Source organism: Trachinotus anak, unplaced genomic scaffold, assembly GCF_046630095.1.
Source record: "Trachinotus anak isolate AG129_WGS33_773 ecotype Australia unplaced genomic scaffold, CSIRO_AGI_Tana_v1 ptg000032l, whole genome shotgun sequence".
In the NCBI taxonomy this organism is placed as follows: Eukaryota; Metazoa; Chordata; class Actinopteri; order Carangiformes; family Carangidae; genus Trachinotus; species Trachinotus anak.
Genome location: NW_027273883.1, coordinates 11,665,735 through 11,686,820, shown reverse-complemented (window position 1 = coordinate 11,686,820; position 21,086 = coordinate 11,665,735). Strand labels below are relative to the sequence as shown.

General features: G+C 41.5%; 1 protein-coding gene and 1 long non-coding RNA gene across 2 annotated transcripts; one reads left to right on the top strand and one right to left on the bottom strand.

Moving 5' to 3' along the window:
- Positions 1-768: 768 nt before the first annotated feature.
- pitpnc1b (phosphatidylinositol transfer protein cytoplasmic 1b) lies at positions 769-17,305 on the bottom strand. The gene is made up of 10 exons (XM_071469850.1): positions 16,618-17,305; positions 13,150-13,298; positions 10,762-10,850; positions 10,487-10,494; positions 10,263-10,334; positions 8,233-8,325; positions 5,025-5,180; positions 4,223-4,286; positions 3,950-4,036; positions 769-2,352 (listed from the first exon to the last, which is right to left on the bottom strand). Exons 1-10 carry the CDS (start codon positions 16,663-16,665, stop codon positions 2,195-2,197), a joined length of 924 nt encoding a protein of 307 aa, XP_071325951.1. The 5' UTR covers positions 16,666-17,305; the 3' UTR covers positions 769-2,194.
- Positions 6,168-19,724, top strand: LOC139613306 (uncharacterized). The gene is made up of 3 exons (XR_011686725.1): positions 6,168-6,806; positions 19,385-19,459; positions 19,600-19,724. It is a non-coding gene; the product is annotated as an uncharacterized lncRNA (long non-coding RNA).
- Positions 19,725-21,086: the final 1,362 nt, after the last annotated feature.

The following is a 21,086-nucleotide window of genomic DNA, read 5'->3' as shown; positions in this document are numbered from 1 at the left end:
AGAGAAAATATTTAACGGGAGAGACGAAGTAAAAGAGAAAGAGATAATGTTAATGCAGTACAGCCGGCAGTTTGTGCTCCCTCTGCAGCACTTGTGAAAACTCCTGGCTGTGTTGAGCACTTGCTCTTTCATATCAGCCTCCTGCTGCTACTGTAAAAAGAGACATTGAGAGAAGGAGTTTTGCGCGCATGTGTTCTTGTGTTTGCGCGCATACGTGAATGCTCGTCTGCAAGCCCTTTTGTTGGGAAGCTAATAACAAATTGTCATGCTGGCACTTGATTTGTATGGATAAAAGACGCCGTAATGAGCCCCATAATGCGAGCTATTTAGTGCGCCATTCGAAGCAAGCTGCCATGTCTGTCAATCACAGGAACTTCCAAGTCTCTCTGTGACAAGCCTGGGCTTTTGTCCTGAAGTCTTGAACAATAAAGTGATACAGCGATGACAGACATGCACACACGCCCAACTCAAAACCCTCCATCTGTTAAACATTCATTATTCTCCTCCGTTGTCTCACAGAGCGAAAACTGCCACAAGCTACAGAGCCAAATCACGCTGGACCAAGTGGCTGCCTCTTATCAAGTCCACTGCTGCTGGAGCCTGTTTCACATGGCACACAAGTGTGAAATTGGTGAGTAGATTACATGTGAGTGCTGTGATCTGCCAGCAGCTGGTCCATCGTTACAGGTCAATACTGATCAAACATGGCTGATAATGTGTGTGGTGAGTCCGTTTTTTTGCTTATCTGCGCAGATATCAGGAGACGAGTGAAAGACATTGTATTTATTGACAAAAACCCTTTATAAAAGACTATGCAGTGTAATTTCTACATACAGTTTCCACTTGATTCATTTTTATTCTGAGTTCAAACTGAATATTTTTACAAATAAGGCAACATTAAACTATTATTTCTGCATTACAGATTAATTTCGTTTTCAGCATTGCCGTCATAGATCCCTGATCTCTTCTAAATGTACAAAAAATTAAGCTAATCGTCTTATAAATGCTCACATCATTGACTCATAATGGAAGTTTAGCCTCGGCTTGACCCATTTGTAGCTCTCGGCTAAGCGATCAAGGAACCAATACAATGCCTCACTTGCCTCTGTCAATACACCTGGTCTGACCTATTGGCTGAGCTGGAGAGGGGAGCAGATCTATAGCATTGACAGCCTCCCCCTTCTCCTCTGCTCTCTCATTAGATCCACTCTATTAAACTCCTTATGCATCTGTCTGTAGGCCGTTGGCTGGGTGCTGGGAAACAATTGGAAAGCCCTGCTGGTGGTGGGTGAGCTCGACTATGGCTGAAGAACTGACTGAGAAAGAGCCGAGAAGCACCATGCTTACAGGCTGCTGAAGAACCTGCAAGGTTTTTTGAAGGCAACAGTAGAAACTGTCTTTGAGTAGGCACAAGGTGTTTGCATGTTGTTGTGTATTTGTGCGGCACTTGTGTGATTATGACATATGCAGTGCAACGTGTGTAAGAACAATAAATATTTCTGGGATTATGTTAAAGATGTTTAGGGAGATACACTTATTCATTTCTTTGGCAGAGAGCTAATCTATGTTCAGTTAATATGGAGCAAGCAGCCAGTTAGCTTAGCTTAGCATAAAGACTAACTAGCCTGGCCCTACCTAATTTACCTACCAGCACTCTAAAAGATCATTTATCAACATTTTTAACACATTAACACATTTTTTTATCCATAATTTCAGCATAAAAAAAGAGTATAAAAATATTTTTTTATATTTTAAAGCAACATAATAAGAAATTGCACAACACATCCACCCCCCTGTAAAACATGACATTTTTTGTATGAATTAAATGAACAAAATATAATGTGTTTATTTGTGAGTTTTAGAGGTTGTGGTTGGTTGTATTTTGATACCTTTGGACAGAACGAGGCTAGTTCTCTCTCCCTGTTCCCTGTCTATATGCTATGCTAAGCTAACCAGCTCCTGGCTTTAGCCTTAGATCTAAAACAAATATGAGAGTGGCATTATCTCATCTAAGTCTCCCTGAGAAAGCAAATGAATGCTTTCCCCAATATGTTGAACTACTCCTCTCAGGGTCAAGCCACAGTTTGCATGTGGGTGTGTTTGTTTTTGAGAACTAACATGACTGGTAAATGTTGATTTTGGTTTCTGTGTGTTTGCATTGTATAATATACTGTATTTGTGTGTGTGCGTGGCATTATTCAGGGGTGGAGTTGAGGCGAATGGGACACGGTGGCACAGAGGAGGCTGATGGGTCAGACATGGCCGCAGTCGTCACTCCCATCTTCTTCAGGGAACGCTCGTCTGTCACTGAGATGGAGCGAGAGAATACAGGACGAGAGGCAGCCGCTGGGCCTGAAATGCACAGATAGAGAGACAGATAGATTTTATTTAATTGTTGTTGTTTTCTCATGATTCTTCTTCTCTATTTTCTTTGACAAAACAAATGTATTTCACATCATGCCAATGAAGGAAATTGAAACTGAAATTGAGAGACTGAGAGATGGAGAAAGAATGAGATACGCATGACATGAAAGAAACAACAAGACAGAGATGAAAGAGGAAGAAAACCAAGAGAGACACTGACAAGAGGAGAAACAGAGGGAGAGCTGTGTTTGCGTTTTCAATTTATTTAAGTATACTTAAGATCTGTGCCGTACACTTAGATTCACATTAGTTAAATCCCTCATTGGTATTCGACTCACAAACTTGGCTTTTTATTAGACTCTCTAGAGTAAATGACATCCATTTACTTTTATTACGGCGGATGAATAAAATGAATGAAACGAAAACTATTACTTGCTCTGTGCAAAGATAAACGCAGTTGCAGCATTCGGCCTGTAGGGGGTCATGGCAGTGCAGCAAGCTGCAGCAGGTTGAGCAATGACTGCAGATTTGTTGCAGCTTGATACCTCTCATCATCACACACACAGGGGCAGAGAGAGAGAGAGAGAGAGAGAGAGAGAGAGAGAGAGAGAGAGAGAGAGAGAGAGAGAGAGCACAGGCAGCAAGATGCTACAGGCCATATTGGGAATTCTACCTTTGATATTGCTCACATCCAGCTGAGGTTCACTAGATGAACCAGAAGGGGGCAGGGTGACCACACTCACGCGCACACACATGCATGCACGCATGTACACGCACAGACACACACACACACACACACACACACACACACATATACACACACACACAAAAAACACATGCCCAGACACAGACCCCCACCAGGGCTGACATTTGCTGCTAAGTGCTGCAATGACTGGTTATTTATGTTGAGAGGGCTGGTGATGGGGAGAGTTCAGCAGGTGGCTGCATTACATTGTTTATCAGACCGACGCAGTGGCATTATCACTTCATGAACCGGCCTACACTCATCTTTCCCCCTACATCTGTCTTTCTGTCATCCTTTTCTGGGAATGTACCTTGTGTCTCTCCCTCCTCACTGCTCCTTGTGCTGTGAAATGCCTCCTTACTGCTCTTCCCTCTCCATTTTTCTCCCACAGATGTACACCAGCCATCTGGGTACTTGTAGGGTGCAGCTAAGGCACTAGTGGTGCAACCAGCCTCTGTTCAAGCCTGGTAGCATTACAGACCTATTCATTCGTAGTATTTTGTGGTCTTTGACAGCACTGGATATCATGGCAGGCGAAATAAATACAAAATACCTGTTCAGAATCAGTCAGTTTTTTGCCTTTCTGTACCTCCTCTGTATACTATATCTCCTGCTTTATCCCCTGCTCATTAAATTGCAAGAATAATTACCACGGAGCACAGATAAACATTTCAAACTTACTGCTCTTTTCAGCTACGAGTCATCTCATTCCCTGTTTTCTCTCTCTTTACCTTCACTGCTCTTCCATCCAGCTGTATTGTCTCTCCTCTACCCCCTCTGTCTCCCCTCTCGTCCTCTGTGGCATTTCAGTATAGTGCAGGTCAGGAGCTGCAATCTCACCTGTGTTGTTCTGGTTGGATTTGACTTTGCTGTTGGTCTTCTCTTGCATCGCCAGCTCGTACTCTCTCACCTCCTCCAAACTCAGCCCTGTGGGAAAGCAAAGTACAAATACACAAACACAGCATTAGAGAGGAGCATGAAGTATGTATTACGTTTTACAGGCTGTACATTGATGGTATAATATACAAAAAAGTACAACTGCACTGTTCTGAAGCTTTTATCTTTTATCTACAACATGTAAAACTTGACATAATGACTATATGTCTGACCCACCGTGCCATTCGTCTATCCATGCTACTGCCTGCCTGTGGCCAACCAGAAGAATGTCCTGGATGTTCTGCAGTAAAACAAACACAAAAGGAGTGTGCATGAAATGCCACACTTAGTAAGTCATTGTCAAAATCATGGTAATACTTTTTGTGTAATTACTTTAAATACATGACATCATGGTTGAGATAAATGGAAACGTATCTCACATTAGTGGAAACTTATCTGTATATTTGTGCCAGCCTTTGTCAAAACTAAAACTACATTCCTGTAAACACTCTGGCTTTGCAGTAGCAATGATGGGAAAAGGGCGGTGCCAGTTCTGCTTTGAGTGCTTTCAGTTTTTCTTCATGCTTCATTGCTTTGCTTCTTTATGGAGGACTAATATGTTGCAAGTGGTTTTTCCATCAGCTGTTTCCATTGTGAGGAAATCTTCGCTTTGTTTGAGCTTGAACAACAGATGCCCTTTTCCTGTTTTGTGATGTAAAGCAATACACTACACTTCTTCATAAATCTGACCTAATGGTGAATTACATAAAACACAGCAAAGTTCACAGAGCATGGCACATTGAAATAACAAATAACTAGTCACAATGGTTGGGGATCATCATTTTACTGTAGCTGTACAAAGGGAAAAACTGCACGGTGCAGAGCCCTTTATAAAATCCAGTTAGCTGTAAATTCTTACATTCCCTCCTTCAATTACATCTATAAAGCCTTGTAATTGCAATTCCAGATCTCTTCTTGATCCAACCCTCTAAACAATGACATAAAGGAAAGGCATGATGAGTAAAAAGCTCTGTCTTACTCTGTGTATGAACTCCTCAGTCCTGGTCTGGAAGCCATAGACCTCAAAGCTGCACTGCACCCTCTTATAGGAGCACATAATGGGCTTGTGGTCATCTCTCCAGCCATCCTCCAGAGGCCCTCGGCCTGTTTTGCTTGACTGCCAGTGACTCAGGTCCTGCACAGAGCAAACAGTGGGTCTATATGTTACTTGCTGAGTCTGCAGAAATTTTGGCCCTATGAGACGTCTTCAGGGGGAGCTGTGGATGTGTATGTGCGCACTGTATGTGTGGGAGTGTGAGAGTGTGTGACAATATGTGTGGGGAGGTGCAAGCAGATTGTTGCTCAACACATCCCATAAGAGGTGAGTGTGATAACACACATTATGCAGCTATGACCAATGATGACTGGAAAGTGTTTGTGTTTGTGATTTTATGTTCTCACCATGTCACTTAATATGAGATTGGTGTTTTTGCAGTTTTTTTTCTCTTGTCTGTGCATACATATGTGCATGTCTGCATGGTTCTGTATACCTAGGCCTGTGAATTGACCTTTGTCTGGAAGGACTTGCAGGCAGTAAAGAAGTGCTAGACCTTGGTGAGGAGGGAATGAAGATTGGCAGATTTAAAAGAGGCGTGTGGGTGTATTATTGCAAAAACACAAGTGTGTAAAGCAAAGTGAACATGGAAAAAAGATGTGTTTTTGCATCCATAGATTATACTTGGTTGTGGTTATCCACATATAGTCACATATGAGTGATTATTTCTTAAAATAATAGTTTCACATTTTGGAAAATATATACATTTGCTTTCCTTCTGAGAGTTAGATGATTTAAGCTCTTAACATGGTCCACAGTGAATGCCTTCTGTGGATGTGTGCGCAGCAATTGAACGTGTACATCTGTGTGAGACTTGTCATTGCACACTGTAGTGGCGGCTGTGGAATAATTTACAACAAGTACACGGAAAAACTATTGTAGAAAAAACAAACAAGCAAAGCCGAACATGCCAGTTATTTGTTGAAATGTTTACAGCGGCTGCATGTAGTAACTGTACAGCATGCATTATGTTTTCTATTTCTCTTTTGTTCCTATGGTCTTTATATATATGTTGGCAATCTGGGTTTTAGTAGGAGGAAGAAAAGGAAGAGATTAGATGTGGGTACCGCAGACCAATGAGCCAAATCATCGGCAAAGTCGATCCGGCCACAGACCACGATGTTTCAGATTTCTGCAGGTCCTGGTGTCCTGCTTACAGGTAAAGGCCTGAACACCATGTCTCTGTTGTCTCTGGCTTTTCATATACAGTCTATAGAGCCAGGAGGCGATTAGCCCACAGACTCCAGATAGGTGTAAACGGCTCGCTTGGCTCTGTCCAGGGTTAAAAAAAAAAACACGCCTACAGACGTCTCTGAAGGTCACTGATTAACAAATTTATTTATTTTTTGTTCCTCTCCAGATATGTTTTATACTGTGTAAAAATACTCTGCTATGATTAATATTTTTATTAAGATATTTTTTTCAACATAAAAATTTGTCAAAAACAAAAAAAAAACCAAACAAACAAAAAAAACAACAACTAAACAACAACAACAACAAAACTGGGCGTGGAACAGGAAATCTACACTTATTTCCTCATTGACAAAGTCTGGGTCAGGCCTTGTTCCGCCCACAGTCACGGCTGCTTGCGGTGTTTTACAGGTAACAGAGCACCCAGTGTCAAGCGGGTTGGCGGAGGAAACATTGGAGAGATGTCTGAGCCTCAGTCAGGCACCAAAGCCGGCGATTAGAAGAATTATCAGAAGGGTAAGTGTAGTTATTTGTTTATGTTGTTTGTTAGCTTGTATCTGGCAGTGGCTAACACAGTGTTAGTGACTGTGCTAATGCAAACTCTTGTCCTCTTGTACTGACAAGTTTTTGGTGACCACTGAAAAAGCAAAAAAAAAAAAAGCAATATGCATCAAGATGGTTAGCTTTAGAGGAAACATCGCAGTGAGAGACACAGCAACACATGTTTGAGCCTCAGACTCAGACCCAGATGAGGAGTCTGTTGTGCACCAAAATTGGAGACTAATATACATATCAGAACAGTTAGCATCTTTTATTTGGTTATGCTGTTTGTTAGCTTGTAACTGGTAGTAGCTGACACAGTGTTGGTGGTTGCGCTAATGCAACCTCTAGCTGTCTTTACTGACAAGGTTTCTGGTTTATTTTGCCCGCCTCCTGTCCCCACAAGTTGACGGGATTGGTTCCTCATGTATATGATGTAAGAAACCCTGGCTGTCTGAATCCATTTATATGAGACTGTCATTGGTTCACTGCACTTCCGAGGTAGAAATATGCAGTTATGGCCTTTCACTCATATGTCTTGTAATATATATAAAGAAACCACCATATTGTCACGTTAACAGGGTAGAACATTTTATGTGCTGTAACTACTTTTTGGTGACATGTAACCTGGGGCAGCGACCACCTGGTGCCTTTGTTGACTGCATTTTTATGTCCTGGTGATAACAGTTTCGATGCTGGTTGGCCTGTTTTTGAACGTTGGACAGAGCCAGGCTAGCTGTCTCCTTCTGCTTCAAGACTTTGTGCTAAGAGCAGCTAACGGGCTGCTGTCTATAGCTTTAGCTTCGTATTTGGCATAATGACATAAGAGAGGTATCATTCTGCTCATCTAACTCTTAGCAAAAAACTGAATATGCTATTTGTTTAACTTAGTAATATTATTTCAAAAAGACACAATATACACCCATCTGGCTCTTTATTAGGTACACCTAGTTTAAACTAATGCAGGCTAATACAACAGTTCTGTAATAAAAGTTCAGTTTTAGTTGAAACTGTTTTAAAAAAAATGCAGAAAAGGTTGAACTGTATTGTGCTATACAAACTGGTTTTTGTTATTTTGTCCACCCCATTTATATCGATGAGGGTAGGCTAAATAACAGAAACACCTCTCTGTATAATGCAGAACAGTTCAACAGCACCACAAACTACATCCTCCAAAATGATCATATAGTTGAATCAACACCTCTCTGAAACAATTTCAATAATAACTGAATATTAAAACTCCCATGAAGGGTGGATTTATTACAGTACTGTTAAATTAGACTGCATTAGTTTTAGCTAGACTTAATAAACTGCCAACTGAGTATGGTAAACACACTGTCATTTGTTTTTGCCTTTGCTAACAGTGCATTGGCATTTTTGTGTGTTAGAGTACAGTACGTACCTCTGACTCTTTGTAGTGCTTTTCAGGGATGGGGTCACTCAGAATATCCAGGAAAGTCACACTCTCTGCTGGGGTCGGCGTGTCCCCAAACACCTACATCCAAACAGATGGAGGAGGTCATACAGTATAATGAGAGCAGACACACAAACCCACTCCCTGCATACTCTCACGCACATACAGTCACTCACTCAGAGAGAGCAGGATGAGAGTAGATGAGTAACTGTGTAGAAAACTAAGGTCACACACCATAACACCCCTTACTATATCCCACCCTGAGGCCCTTGGAGCAAATCACACTGGTGCAAAGAGAGGAGAGAACAGATAGAGAGAGCAGGGGAGGAGCGAGGAAAAAAAAGAACAAGGACATATGAGGGATATTAAAAGAGAAGGGAAAAAGAGTTATGAGAGAGGAACACACTTTTCATTCTGAGAGAATGTAGGGAAACTAGGGAGAAAGGGGAGACTGCACTTTTATCTGACCTTGTTTAAAATTTGCTCTAATGCCCCACTGAAGTTGTTCATTTCACAGTTGAAAACTAACAAATAAGAAAACCCTGGCGTTAGATAATACCCCGCTACGCTCCTCTGGTGCTCTAGTTGGTCTGTGTCTACTCAAGGTCTTGCTCCCTCTTATGGAATGTGTTTCTTTAGTTGGACATATTGTGTTGGCTTTTTACAATGTGCTCAAAGCGTGACGCTCACACCGTCTCCTCATCATTGTCTGTGTTTTGTGTGTGGTGTATATAATCACACAGAGACACAGAAAGCTTATGTACTCAAACCCTGTATTTAAGTAAAAATACACCATTATACTGCAAGTCAAGCAATGAAAATGCAAAAGTAGGTAAGAAATGTAGGAAAACGGTCCTTGTAACTGTCTTACTATTAAATATTATATTACCGGATTATTATTATGAATGCATTTATGTGTAAGCAGCTTTTTATTGTTTTAGTTGGTTAATTTATTTAACTTTTTATTTTTTATTTTATTTAACTTTTTATAACTTTTAATTTAATATAGGGCTACATCTAATGATTATTTTCCTTACTGATGAATCTGTTCATTACTTTCTTGATGTTTGGTTTGTAAAACATTAAGAAAATAGTAAGAAATAGTGACATTACATTTGCAACTATTGGTGGGATAAACTAACTCACTAACTAACTAACTAACTAACTAACTAACTAACTAACTAAATAAATAAATAAATATAGGGGAATCTACAAATCTTAACAATTGAGAAGTTGGAATCATAAAATTCTTTGCATTTCTGCGTGAAAAATGATTTAAGTGATTATCAAAACAGTTGCCAGTTTATTTCTTGACAGTCGATTCATCAATTAATCAATTAGTTGTTTCCTATCCAGTTTAAGTATATACTGTCAGATTTTAATCGATTTCAATATTTTATAAACTCGTCATATGTTCTGGATGTAAATCTAATCTGTCATATAAATGTAGTGGAGTAAAAAGTACAGCGTTTCCCTGTGTCGGAGTATAGGAATAAAGTAGCATGAAAAGAAAACACTCAAGTAAAGTACAGGTACCTCAGGTTTGTACAAACAGGTATAGTATATATAGTGTATGTATATATTATATATATTAAGCTTATATGATGAAATGTGTGACCATGCACGACTTTCTATGAATGCTTATTTGTTTGAAATAACCTCATGTAACCTGTAAGAAACAGGATTTACCACCTAATAATTTGGTGAATCTTGTTTCTGTTAATTTCTGTGTGTGTGTGCGTTTATGAATGTGTGTGTATGTTTATGTGTGTTGACTTTGGACAAAATGCAGCATGGCAGCCATGCTCACGACGCTGCATGTCCGGCTAATAGATCTGCCAATTGCACATTTTGTGCTTTGTTTGTTTTCCTAGTAATGGGCACATCAATTTGATGAACATTTTATTTGCGCTGCAGAGAAAATTGCTAATTCTTCTCCTCCCCCTTGTCTTCTCCTCCCCCCTCCTCTCTAATCACTCCATCTTTCTCACCTCTCGCTTGATCTCAGTCATACTCACATTGTCGTTATCGCCGTTGTTGTTCTCAAATCTTGTCTCAATACGGATGCTGAACTTGGGGAGGAATGATACCTACAGGGTGACAAGAAGTAAAAATGGGAAAAAAGGGTTGAGGGGCAGAGATAGAGAGAGTGGAAGCAGGCTGCAGATTAGATCCACTGATAGTGGAAAGAGATGAGCTCTGTTGCATTCATGTACAGTAAATGATGTGTGAGAATACTTACTGAGTACTCTGCAGCACCAGGGACGTTCAATATGGATAGGGAAAAACAGCATTAGTTACTTGTATGCATGAGCACACAATTGCTCTCACACACTTATGTGCAGACACACACACACATACACACACACACATTTCCACAGGGGAATACGTGCATACATAGTGATAAATATTTGATGGCACTTGGAAAACCAGCGGTTAAAAGTAAATAAGTCTTGTATAATGCATTGAGGTGAAAGTAATCGTATGTTAAACATAAACAAAGGCACATAAAAGCACCTGTGATGGTGAATGGGTAGAAGTTCCAGGCCTTTTCTGTCACATAGAAGAATCGTGGGACGAATGCTTTCGCCCAGGACGGCAGTTTACTGAAAGCAAAACCGGAATACAGAAGAATCACAGTCAGAGAGTGGAAGAGTCGGAGAGTAGGAGAGAGAGATTATGGAGGGAGACAGAAAGATCTAAGTGGTTTTTGTGCCATTTATAGCCAGATTACCTGTAGGCTACTCTCACTACAGCGCTCATTTGTATGACTCATTCCCAATTACACCTGTGGTGATGAATTGTTAGTGTTGCTTCTAGGTCACATGTCAGAACATGATTGAAGTAGAAAATATTCTGCAGCAACTGTACTTATCTGTATGTGTGTGTGTATGTGTTCTAGCATATCTTTACTAATGAGGACCAAATGTCCCACAAGTACAGGAAGATTAGAAAAATCCTCCACAGTGAGAACATTTCTTTACTTCTTTAAGAGTTTATTTTCAGATTAGACCTTCAGTTTATAGTGGTGATGAGAAAGAGTTGAGGTTACATGAGGATAATGAGTGAGGTTAGCTCACGGGTAGGAAATGATTTCAGACTAAAAAGAGAATTTAGGTTGTTTTTTTTTAGACTGGACCTCCACCATCATTGCAATTCATTGATGAATGGACTATCACCCTGATCACAAAGCACATGAAACACATTCTATCAGCACAACAACATGAACACTGCAGTTACACTTAACTTCAAATAGTTTAGCTTCAAATTCCTGTGGCTGAACAGTCGTTGGAGTGTTTCACTCCTAACACTTGCTTTGTTTACTTTGACAACTGTAGCTTGTCTGCTGTGTTTTAAACTTCATTTTAACCCTCTCAATTTGAGGATTAGACTAACTATAGCACACTACCAGCATATAGTTGTAAGCAGATTGTGTTTAATAATGTTGTGTCTAATAATGTTTAACTTCTCTTCTGAAGCATTCATAACTGTGTGTATACACAGATAATGAATGATTGATAACACCTAGCAGTAACCATATCTAATGACATATGCTACACATAAATCATTTATGTTTATTCACATGAACAAATCATTCACAGGCAGGTTTAAAAATGTTGAGCTTCAAGGTTCATTCTTGAACCCAGAAACAATTTACAAGATGTTTTTGCAGAGCTTTCAGCCACAGTTGTGGCCTGCATCAGTGATGTGTACTTATAAATAAATAAAGAAATACTTGGAGATAAAATTGTGAACAGATGCATTAAAGCAATAGTTTTTTTCATTTTGGGACATTCTTATTCACCTTTTCTCTAAGAGTTATATGAGAGAATCAGTGTCACTCTCATGTCTGTATATTGAATATGAAGCTACAGCCAGCAGTAGGTTAACTTACTGTAGCTTAGCAAAAAAGACTGGAAATGAAGGAAAATGCTCATCTAGGTTTGTCCAAATGAAACAAAGCCTGCCTGTTATTAGGGTCAACAACATGTCTGTACATTTTACACTGGTTTTTGGATGGATTGAACAAACCAGATATGACATAGTAATTATTTTGTTTATTGCTGGTTTTGCTAGATTTTGTTACTTTTGGATGGAGTGAGGCTAGCTGTTTCTGGTCTTTAAGCTAAGCTAACTGGCTGTAAATAGATACTTAATGTACAGACATGAGGGTGGTATCACTCCTCTCATCTAACTTGTTGCCAGAATGTGAATAAGCACATTTTCCAAAATGTCAAACTACTCCTTTAATGAACACTTAATAATTTCCGCATACCTGGTTACAACTATATTATAATGTGTTATAAAGCAGTGATTAGGTAATATAATTATGTTTATAGGTATGTTTATTTGTTACCGTCATTTGCATGTATGATCTTATAATACTTATAGTTTTTGTACACATGGTTTCAGTGTGAATAGCCTTTGACATATTTTCAACACTGCAATGGCAAAAATCAGAGACTGAAACTTCCAGCATATCCTGTAATCACCACCATCAGGGTGACGTGGACGTGTTTTTGTCAGCTGGCAGTCTGTACTTAGACAGTCCAATGTTAGATGGTGCGCTGAAGGATGAGATCACTGCGATAATACAGTATAGGCCTCAACATGTTTCAGACAGAGGGAGACACTTGGACTTTAGCAGGCAGGCTACACTGCAGTGTGGGTGTTACTGCGCTGAAGTGATGTTTTATTGCTTGTCAGCGGTGATGCATGCAACCTGCATCTCTACAGGACGTACAGCTTTACAGTGAAGCAAGAGATCAAAGATCAAACACAATCAGTAATCATAATGGCAGAGCTGACAACCTGAGGATAAGGCTCAGGTTGCAAATAGCCAGTGTTATTAGTATAAGTCCTGCATCATTAGTATAGAAACACAGTCATTAGAGTGCACTCCACCTGCTGAGGTAGATTCTCTTCTCGGTCAGCTGTCCCGGGCCGTGCTGGGGGTGAATATCCAACTCATTTCTCACCACCTCCACCCCTTCTCCCCCACCACTCTGCTCACAGCTGTGCTTACTGATCATGTACAGCTGCCCAATCCTGTACTGGAGCCCGAGGAGAGGTTTAGGAAGAGGGTTTTGGTGGTGAGGATGGGGATGGAGTGAGGAGGGGGAGGGGGGGAGAAAAAAGTGTTGTGAGCAAAAATGAAGCACAAAGCAAAAGCATCTTCCTAATGATGCTTCCTAATGAAGTGAGAAATTTTGAGTGAAGTGTTAGTTTCATTCACAAAGTGTTTGGTGATTGTGATCATGCATCAAGGAAAATTTAAATCGAGTGGGTGGGTCTCATGTTATCTCTGATATCAGAAAATGATATCATGTAACTTTTGAAAGAACTCTTACAAAATTATAGAAATTCATGAGCAATAAAAGATACTGTTGCTTCACTCAATTTTCTCAGAGGTTTAGCTCATGGCGGCTGATGTTAGCAAACTTTAGGCTGCTGCTGTTTCCCTACAGATTAGCATTTAGCATTATCATGTAGGCTGCTTGTCCTTGCAGCCTCAGTAGCCGCTGCTCAGAGAAAGTTATATAGGCTTAACTGAACTCTTTGAGATTGTACACAACCTTATGTTATCATTATTTCTGTCTGCTCTGTACATCGATCTCTTGCTTCTGTCTGTCCTGTGAGAGGGATCCATTTTTTGTTTCTCTTCTTGATGGTTCCCCCTTATTTTCCCTGTTGGAGGTGTTTTTGTACTTTGTGCTCTGCTGCAGCCTCCGTTTGCGTCTGATGCTGATGACTATTTTCTGGGAGGGAGTCTAAAAGGGACGAGGCCTCTGGGCATCTGGAGTGGCCTCCTCGATGAGCTCAGCCAGACAGATTCAGTCTTGTCTTTTTGAACAATTTGCAACGTGCACAATACCATTTTTTTCCACAGATGCTGCTCCCATCCTCTCTCTTTTCCTCCCTAACTTTATTTCTGTCCACGGTATTTTGTTTGCCGTAATTGCAAATTGCTTGGCAAACTTGGTTTTTAAAGTTATTATTCTGAAACAGTAATGAAATTACACTGTAAACAACTAAACTGTTCTGCTGTGGCCACCATTATGTAATTCATTTTGTAGCCCTATTTTGGTGCGCCACTAAAGCATTATTTTAATTAAAAGTAGAAACAGAGAAAGATGGGGAGGAAGAAAGAAAGAGGAGGGCAGACAGGGGTTTGCTATTCTTCACTGTACTCTGTTGACATCATGTGACACTCCTCCTTCTTGTTCCAATTACTGTGGAATCTCAACATTCAATATTTACTTATTGGGTATTCAAGGGACTTAATTAATCACAGTGATGGGTGCTCTCACAGTGTCTGCAAAGCAGTGAGCTCCTCCCACACAGGTTGTGAATCTCTCCTCACTTTCGAGAAAACAAATCTTAGCGAGGAGTTGAAAGAAGACTTATCTGTCCTTAAATCACTATTATGTTCTGTGTCTGGCTGTGAGGAGTGTTGTGTTGAGTTACGCGTCCACAGCTTTTGGCATCTGTTTTCCTCCTACTGTCTTTTTAAAAGAGGCGAGGTGAGGTTTACAAGCCGTGAGTTTGTCATAAACTCCCCGAGAAGTAAATATAGCTCATCATTGTAGGGAGATGGCGGTGTGGGGTGACAGCAAGTGAAAATGAAAGAATTTATGATTAAAAGAAAACACAGTTCAAAGCAACTTTTTTAAAAAGCTGTGATGTAATGCTAAAAGCAAAGGCGGGGGTTTGTTATGTAACACAGGATCTGTCTGCTGACAATGAAAATGAGACCGGTCCAGATACTTGCATTTGATTGTATACACAGCTCATAAACCTAATATTTACCCTGATGGCACCTGCACACAGTGTTTGCCCCCATTGACGGTTCACATGTATTATAGCTCTACAATATAAAATCAAGGTAGATTTTAGGCTTATTCAACTGCAGGCTTTTTTTGTTTTTTTGTTGTTTTTTTTTTACATTGATCAACATTCAGTATTCATGATCACTCAGTTGCTCTCAGCTTCTTTTCATTTCACAGTAACTCTCAAGATCTATCTGCTGACTTGAGCTTTTTAATCTTCATGTGCAGGTGTTGCCATAATACTGACTCACCCAAAGTCAGACCTTCTTCATTCAGGTGTATTTATCTTACAATCAACCGAAACCCCTCAACTACACACGGGTAATCTCCATTAAAGTTATTATGTAAGCAGCGATGTGCCACTGATGGTTTTGTGTTGTGTATTGTGATGTTACCGGTTGGATGATGGTATAAACACGTTCACTGCAGCTGCGTTTGTGTAAAGTGACTTAGATTAAGCCCCCTCTCACATATAGACACAGCGATTTGGGATTCAGTGTCTTGTTTAAGGACGCTTGAGCACATACTTAGCTGGAGCTGTAGATCGAACCACCAACCTACTGACACACTCCACCACCTGAGCGACAGCCGCCACCTGTCAGCTTTTTCCCACAGCAGAACGCGATACCGAACATTCCTTAACACAATCAAGCTGTATTGTGTTTCGGAAGCACCACTGGATCTTTCACCCTGCAGAATCAACACTGCGTTCACTGCGAGGGTTAGCACATTGTAAATGGCTTGGATTGAAGTAGCTGTCACGATTTGATGTCGCCTCGAATAAGCTGCACTAAAACTTACTTTACATTCAGGCTAAAGAGGATTTGCCGCAAGCTCAAGTTTCTGCGTGCCCTGCAGTGATACTGTAAATCCTATTTTGGACTGCAGTTTGTCTCCGTCATTGTTATGGTAACAGGTACAATTGACAGAAGGAGGAGGGGGGTAGGAGGTGATGAGGACACTTCTTTTGAAGGACGCTTTGGCGCATAACTCCCTCGTCCACCCACCTTTTCTCTCTGACGGGATCTCCTTTGTTTATGAACCTTCAGGCCAAGTACCTCTGTTTGAGTTTAGATCTTGTAAAGCAGTAACCGGTCCAACTAGTTTGTGTGTTGTGCTTCTAGGAGAGCTAAAGAAAGCGAAGGAAGTAGAGTAGCAGACAGATGGGAAGATAATTTAGATACAACAGCAGTGCTATGATGCTGCCGGCCAGGTGTTGCGCGCTGGCTCCGTCAGATTGGCCGAGCCCGTCGGTGCTGAACACACCTCGCTACCCAACGTGCCAAAGCTGCCACAGAGCAGCCACAGGAGGTCTGTGTGCTCTGCTGGCACTTTTCTTATCAGCACATTAACACTTCTAAGATTACAAACTGAAACAATGCTTCCACAATCAAAATAAAACCCCTCTCTTTTCTCTTTCAATTTAAAGCTTTAGGAGGGTAGTGTGTGTGTGTGTGTGTGTGTGTGTGTGTGTGTGTGTGTGTGTGTGTGTGTGTGTGTGTGTGTGTGTGTAAGAGAGTGTGGGAAAGACAAACACACTTACCTCATCCACAGTCAGTGGCATGCATATGCGGTACTCTTTCATCAACATGGTGCTGTTACAGTGAGGACTGTCTTTGTGAACTGTGTCTGTACTTGAGTCTGCCTATCTCAGCTGTCTCAGTTGCACAGTAGAGACGCTCAAGTGAGCTACGCTGCTGCTGGACTGCAGTGACCTCTTTTCTGATGCTCCCTCTTCCTTTGTTTTGCTGATGTCAGTAGTCCACGGATTTAATTCCGGTCCTCTCTGTCAATGAGTGTCTACTGTTTTCTTACTCAACCACCTCGCGCACTCCGTACTGCCTCGTCTCTCCTTTTCTGCTCCTCTTCCTGAGTGAATCTGCTGGACGCGACTTTTTAACTGCCGTCTCTCCCTCCTTCTCTTGTTACTTCTGCTTTCTAGTCCCGTGCCTTCAGCTGCCGTTTGTGTTGTGCTGTTTTTTGTCCCCTGCTTTCTGTTTGCTTTCACCACAGTGCAAAAGCCATAATTAGCTGCGAGGTAAGATTGAAACCTATACTCCTAACCAACTCTACCTGTTCTTTCCCCTCTCTCTCTCTCTCTTTCTCTTTCTCTCTCTCTTTCTGTGCTTTGTTTAATTCCTCCTCAGACTTCTCATGTGTAACCTTGCTGTCAGCTTGGTGCTCCTCCCTTTCCCCTCAGCCGCCCTCCACTGCTTTCTGTTTCTCACAAATTCCTTTGCCTGTTCTCTCCTTATCTCCTTTTTTTTCTCTCCCTCCCTCCCTGCTTCACTCCCTGCCACAGTATCCACTCCCCGCCTACTGTACTTTACTACCTCCTCACCTGTGTGTGTCCCCCCCCCCTCTGATTTTTATCTCCTGTCACCAGCACTATTTTCAGCAATAACAACGCCTGTCATCTCTCTATATCTGACAACATTTAGTAACACAGTTTGTTAACATCAGTCTTTGAATGTGAAGCACATTCCTCACATGGGACCCCTTCCCAACGCTCAGGCTTTATGACCGGCTGACACACAGAGGCAGTCAGAGTGGGCCATTGGATTAAATATTACCAGAGCCATGAGGACTTCCATTAAGCACAGCACCAGAGTCGCTTACATTGTATTACTTCATGACCTTCAGCTGGGTTTAATTGAATCCGTGTTTAGTCAGTGAGTAGTGGAATCGAAGCAGTCATAATTTCTCGCCTATGTCCTTGAGTCGCGGGCCACTCTCCTTTTGTGTGAGTGAGAGCTGATGGCGGCTGCCAAGCAGATATTGTTGCCTCCCCATCAAATAAGAGAAGCAGATGTTTGGCTCCTCTGGGTCACTCCGGCAGGGGCCAAAACCATTATCCGACCCTGGATTTTTCCTCTCTGGTGGTATTCAGTGGCTTTTCCTCAGTGCGCCTTGAGACGGAGCCAAAGTGGCTCTCTTCGCCACATGTCTTCGCTATCATCCGCTCCGCAGTGAAAGAGCGGTGAAAACAAATTCCTGGTGGGGTTTGCTCCTATCTTATCAGATCAGTGTTTAGAGAAGGGGAGCCACTTCAGAGAGCTGAGGTGCGGTTTGCTTGTCTCTGCCTCCATTCTCTCCGGACTCGACACACACAGAGCCCTGACAGCACATGCATCGCCGCAGTTTAAAAGATGATTGGTGGTGACTTAGATGTGTATGCAGTTGATCGAGTCATTGATTACTTTGATTGATTATTTAATTCTGGTTTGAGGGTTGTTCGGGAGCTGCGTTAATGGTAACCATGGTGAGGAACGGCAGCACTCTCGGATGACTGATCCTGCAAATTATGGAGCTGATCAAAAGATTGGTTTCCTTATTGATTAATGGATGAAATAGATGTTTGCTAGTCCTCTGCCTTATCTCAAAGATCAGAGTCAGAGGTGAAAATAGCTACTGGAGAATTAAGAGAATCACACATTTTAAAATGTAGTAAAAGAGTCTTTGGCCATTTTCACCTTACACCTTAATTATAGATCAGAGAGATGGGGAAAGACATTCAACAGAGGCCTCATTTACCAGGTGTTAACTAACCTGTGAGACTGGGTCGCACATCCTGTGGCTTTTGCTGGGCATGTTGAGTAAGCAGGAAGAAGTGGAGTTAAGTGGCCTTTCATTTTTTAATGATTTTATTTATTGTTTTTATGGAATATGGTTACACTGAATGGATTGCATTTACACTTGGCAGGGACCTGATCACAGATTAAGCCAACCCACTTGCAATGTGGTCTGGCCAGTCTGATCACATCCAGACTACAGTGCTTTCATTTACACCTCGCATTAACGTGTTTTTCCCAGTGCAGGAAAGGATATTCAGTATATATCCACATTGATGCCTAGTGTAAATGTGTTGAAAGGTTCTCAGCCACCCCAGGCACCCCGAAATGTCTGTACTCTCATGTCTTACAGTTGAATAAAATGCAACATTTCAGTTGTAGACATTCATAAAGGATTGGACCGAAACATTGCATTTTCAATAGATTTGTAGCTAATGTTCAGGAATGCAAACTTTCTTCTTAATGATTTAATTTTCACCATGTACAGCACTTAATTTGATGATTTATTATTTGAAATTTTAAAAAAAAATCTTTTGAAATTAGGAAGCTTTTTTATGTTATAAAACCATGATTGATGTGTACAATAAAATCTCACAACTATGGTGTGACAGCTAAATTTATTACTTTTGTGATGAACTACAAAATTAATCTTTCACCAGTCATGAGTAAAATTCAGCTGAGGAAGCAGTGCAGCACTTTTATCTGACTGAAACGTTTTGAAACTCTGCTTCTGGTCAGAGCTGCCCGTCCTTATTTCTAGTCCTGCAGGACGGAGGAACAGGCGATGATGGAATTGGAGGGGACTTCATCACGGTGCTCACACCTATCACATCCCCTCACATCATTAAATGAAAAATGAATGGGTGCACTTAAAAAACTGGTGAAGCGTTCTTTGACCTCTATGTTTCCTGCTCTGTTCATTCTGTTCATGTGCGTGTGTGTGTGTTTGGTAGAGAGACAATGTGAGTGTGTGGTTGTGGCTGTGTGTCAGTGCAGCGGTGACGGTGAGCAGTATGGATCTGTACTAAGCTGAAAAAAGGAAGAAGCAGATCATTAACTGGTGGGCCGGCTGCCATTGCTGCATTACCGGCTCTTCAATCTCAAGGTGTGGTCACAAGCCAAGGTCAAAGGTTCTCTGGTGTCCCCTCCGAGCGTGTGAATGATGGACCCCTCCCTCCTGGGCCTGGATCAGCAGTGGCTTGGTGGAGGGCACAGAGCTGATACACTGCAGCTTTTTCATCTCATTGCAGGGTGAAAGGTAAGGCTTTGAGCAAGATTTAAGATGATGAATTCAGCGGTCTGTGAGGATAAGGTTTGACTGGTTTATGAGCTACATGTTGTACAGTTATGAAGTGTGCTAAGTACCAGCATCTCTCTGTGAGTTTGCCCGGATCCTCAGCCTCCCCTCTTTTCCACTATCACGACAAGCCCGTTGGACGCCTCTGATTTCTCTTTTAGTCCAATCATCAAAAACCTGAAGTATTTGGGTCAGCCTTTAGCCTAGCAAAGGGAGAGACAAGAGGAGAGGGAAATAACAGTGAGAGAAATAGAAAGTACACATTCCATTATGGTCCTCTGTTCAGAGAGTGTCTCAAAACTCAAACACCGCCTGCACAACACTGCACAGCAGACAAAAAGCAGGCTGGGTTGTTGTACTAACATCTCTGTGTGTTGTGATGTGTAATGTGTGTTTTATGTGCTGTGAGTGGGGGGTCTTTGTATGGATGTTTGCGTGGCTGTGTCAAGATGTAAGCTTAGTCTTAATCTCCTTGTAGTTGAGTATCAGGCTGGTGCTAAGACATTGATTGGGCCAGCTCCTTAATTGATACCACTGGAGGACCGCCCGCTAGGGGGAATGTGGTTTCTGTGTGTGTATGTGTGCTTTTTGGTGTGTTAGAAGTTAGAAGAGAATCCCCTGGTGACCTGGATGAAACAGAGCACTCACTTATCCTTATCGAATCCCAATCTCGTGTTGTCAAGCTGTGTCCCGCTGGGAAACACATGCGCATGCCAGTGAGGAAGATGAGGTCTTATCCAATATTGTTAGGGGCTCCAGACAGCGTTCCAAGCACGCCAGTCAGGGCAGCAACCCAACATGATAACTTAGCGCAAGAGAAAGTGCAACTGCCTTCGTTAATTCCTCCAAATACACAACACACATATGCACATACACACAGTGCCCCCCCCCCCCCCCCCCCATATGTGCACCCATATGAACACATGCCATTACACACACACACGCAGGCTTCTTGCTCTGGCAATCAAGTCCTGAGACTCCAATTATAAAAAAGAATAATTCATTTGCTGCTTTTCTCCATATTCATGAGCTCTGCAGTATAGACTGAATTCCATACATTGTTGGATGTATGTTCCCAGATGAATTATAGATGTTATTTGAAATTGTTCAGTGTTCTTAAATGTCATCATTAATCTGAACAAG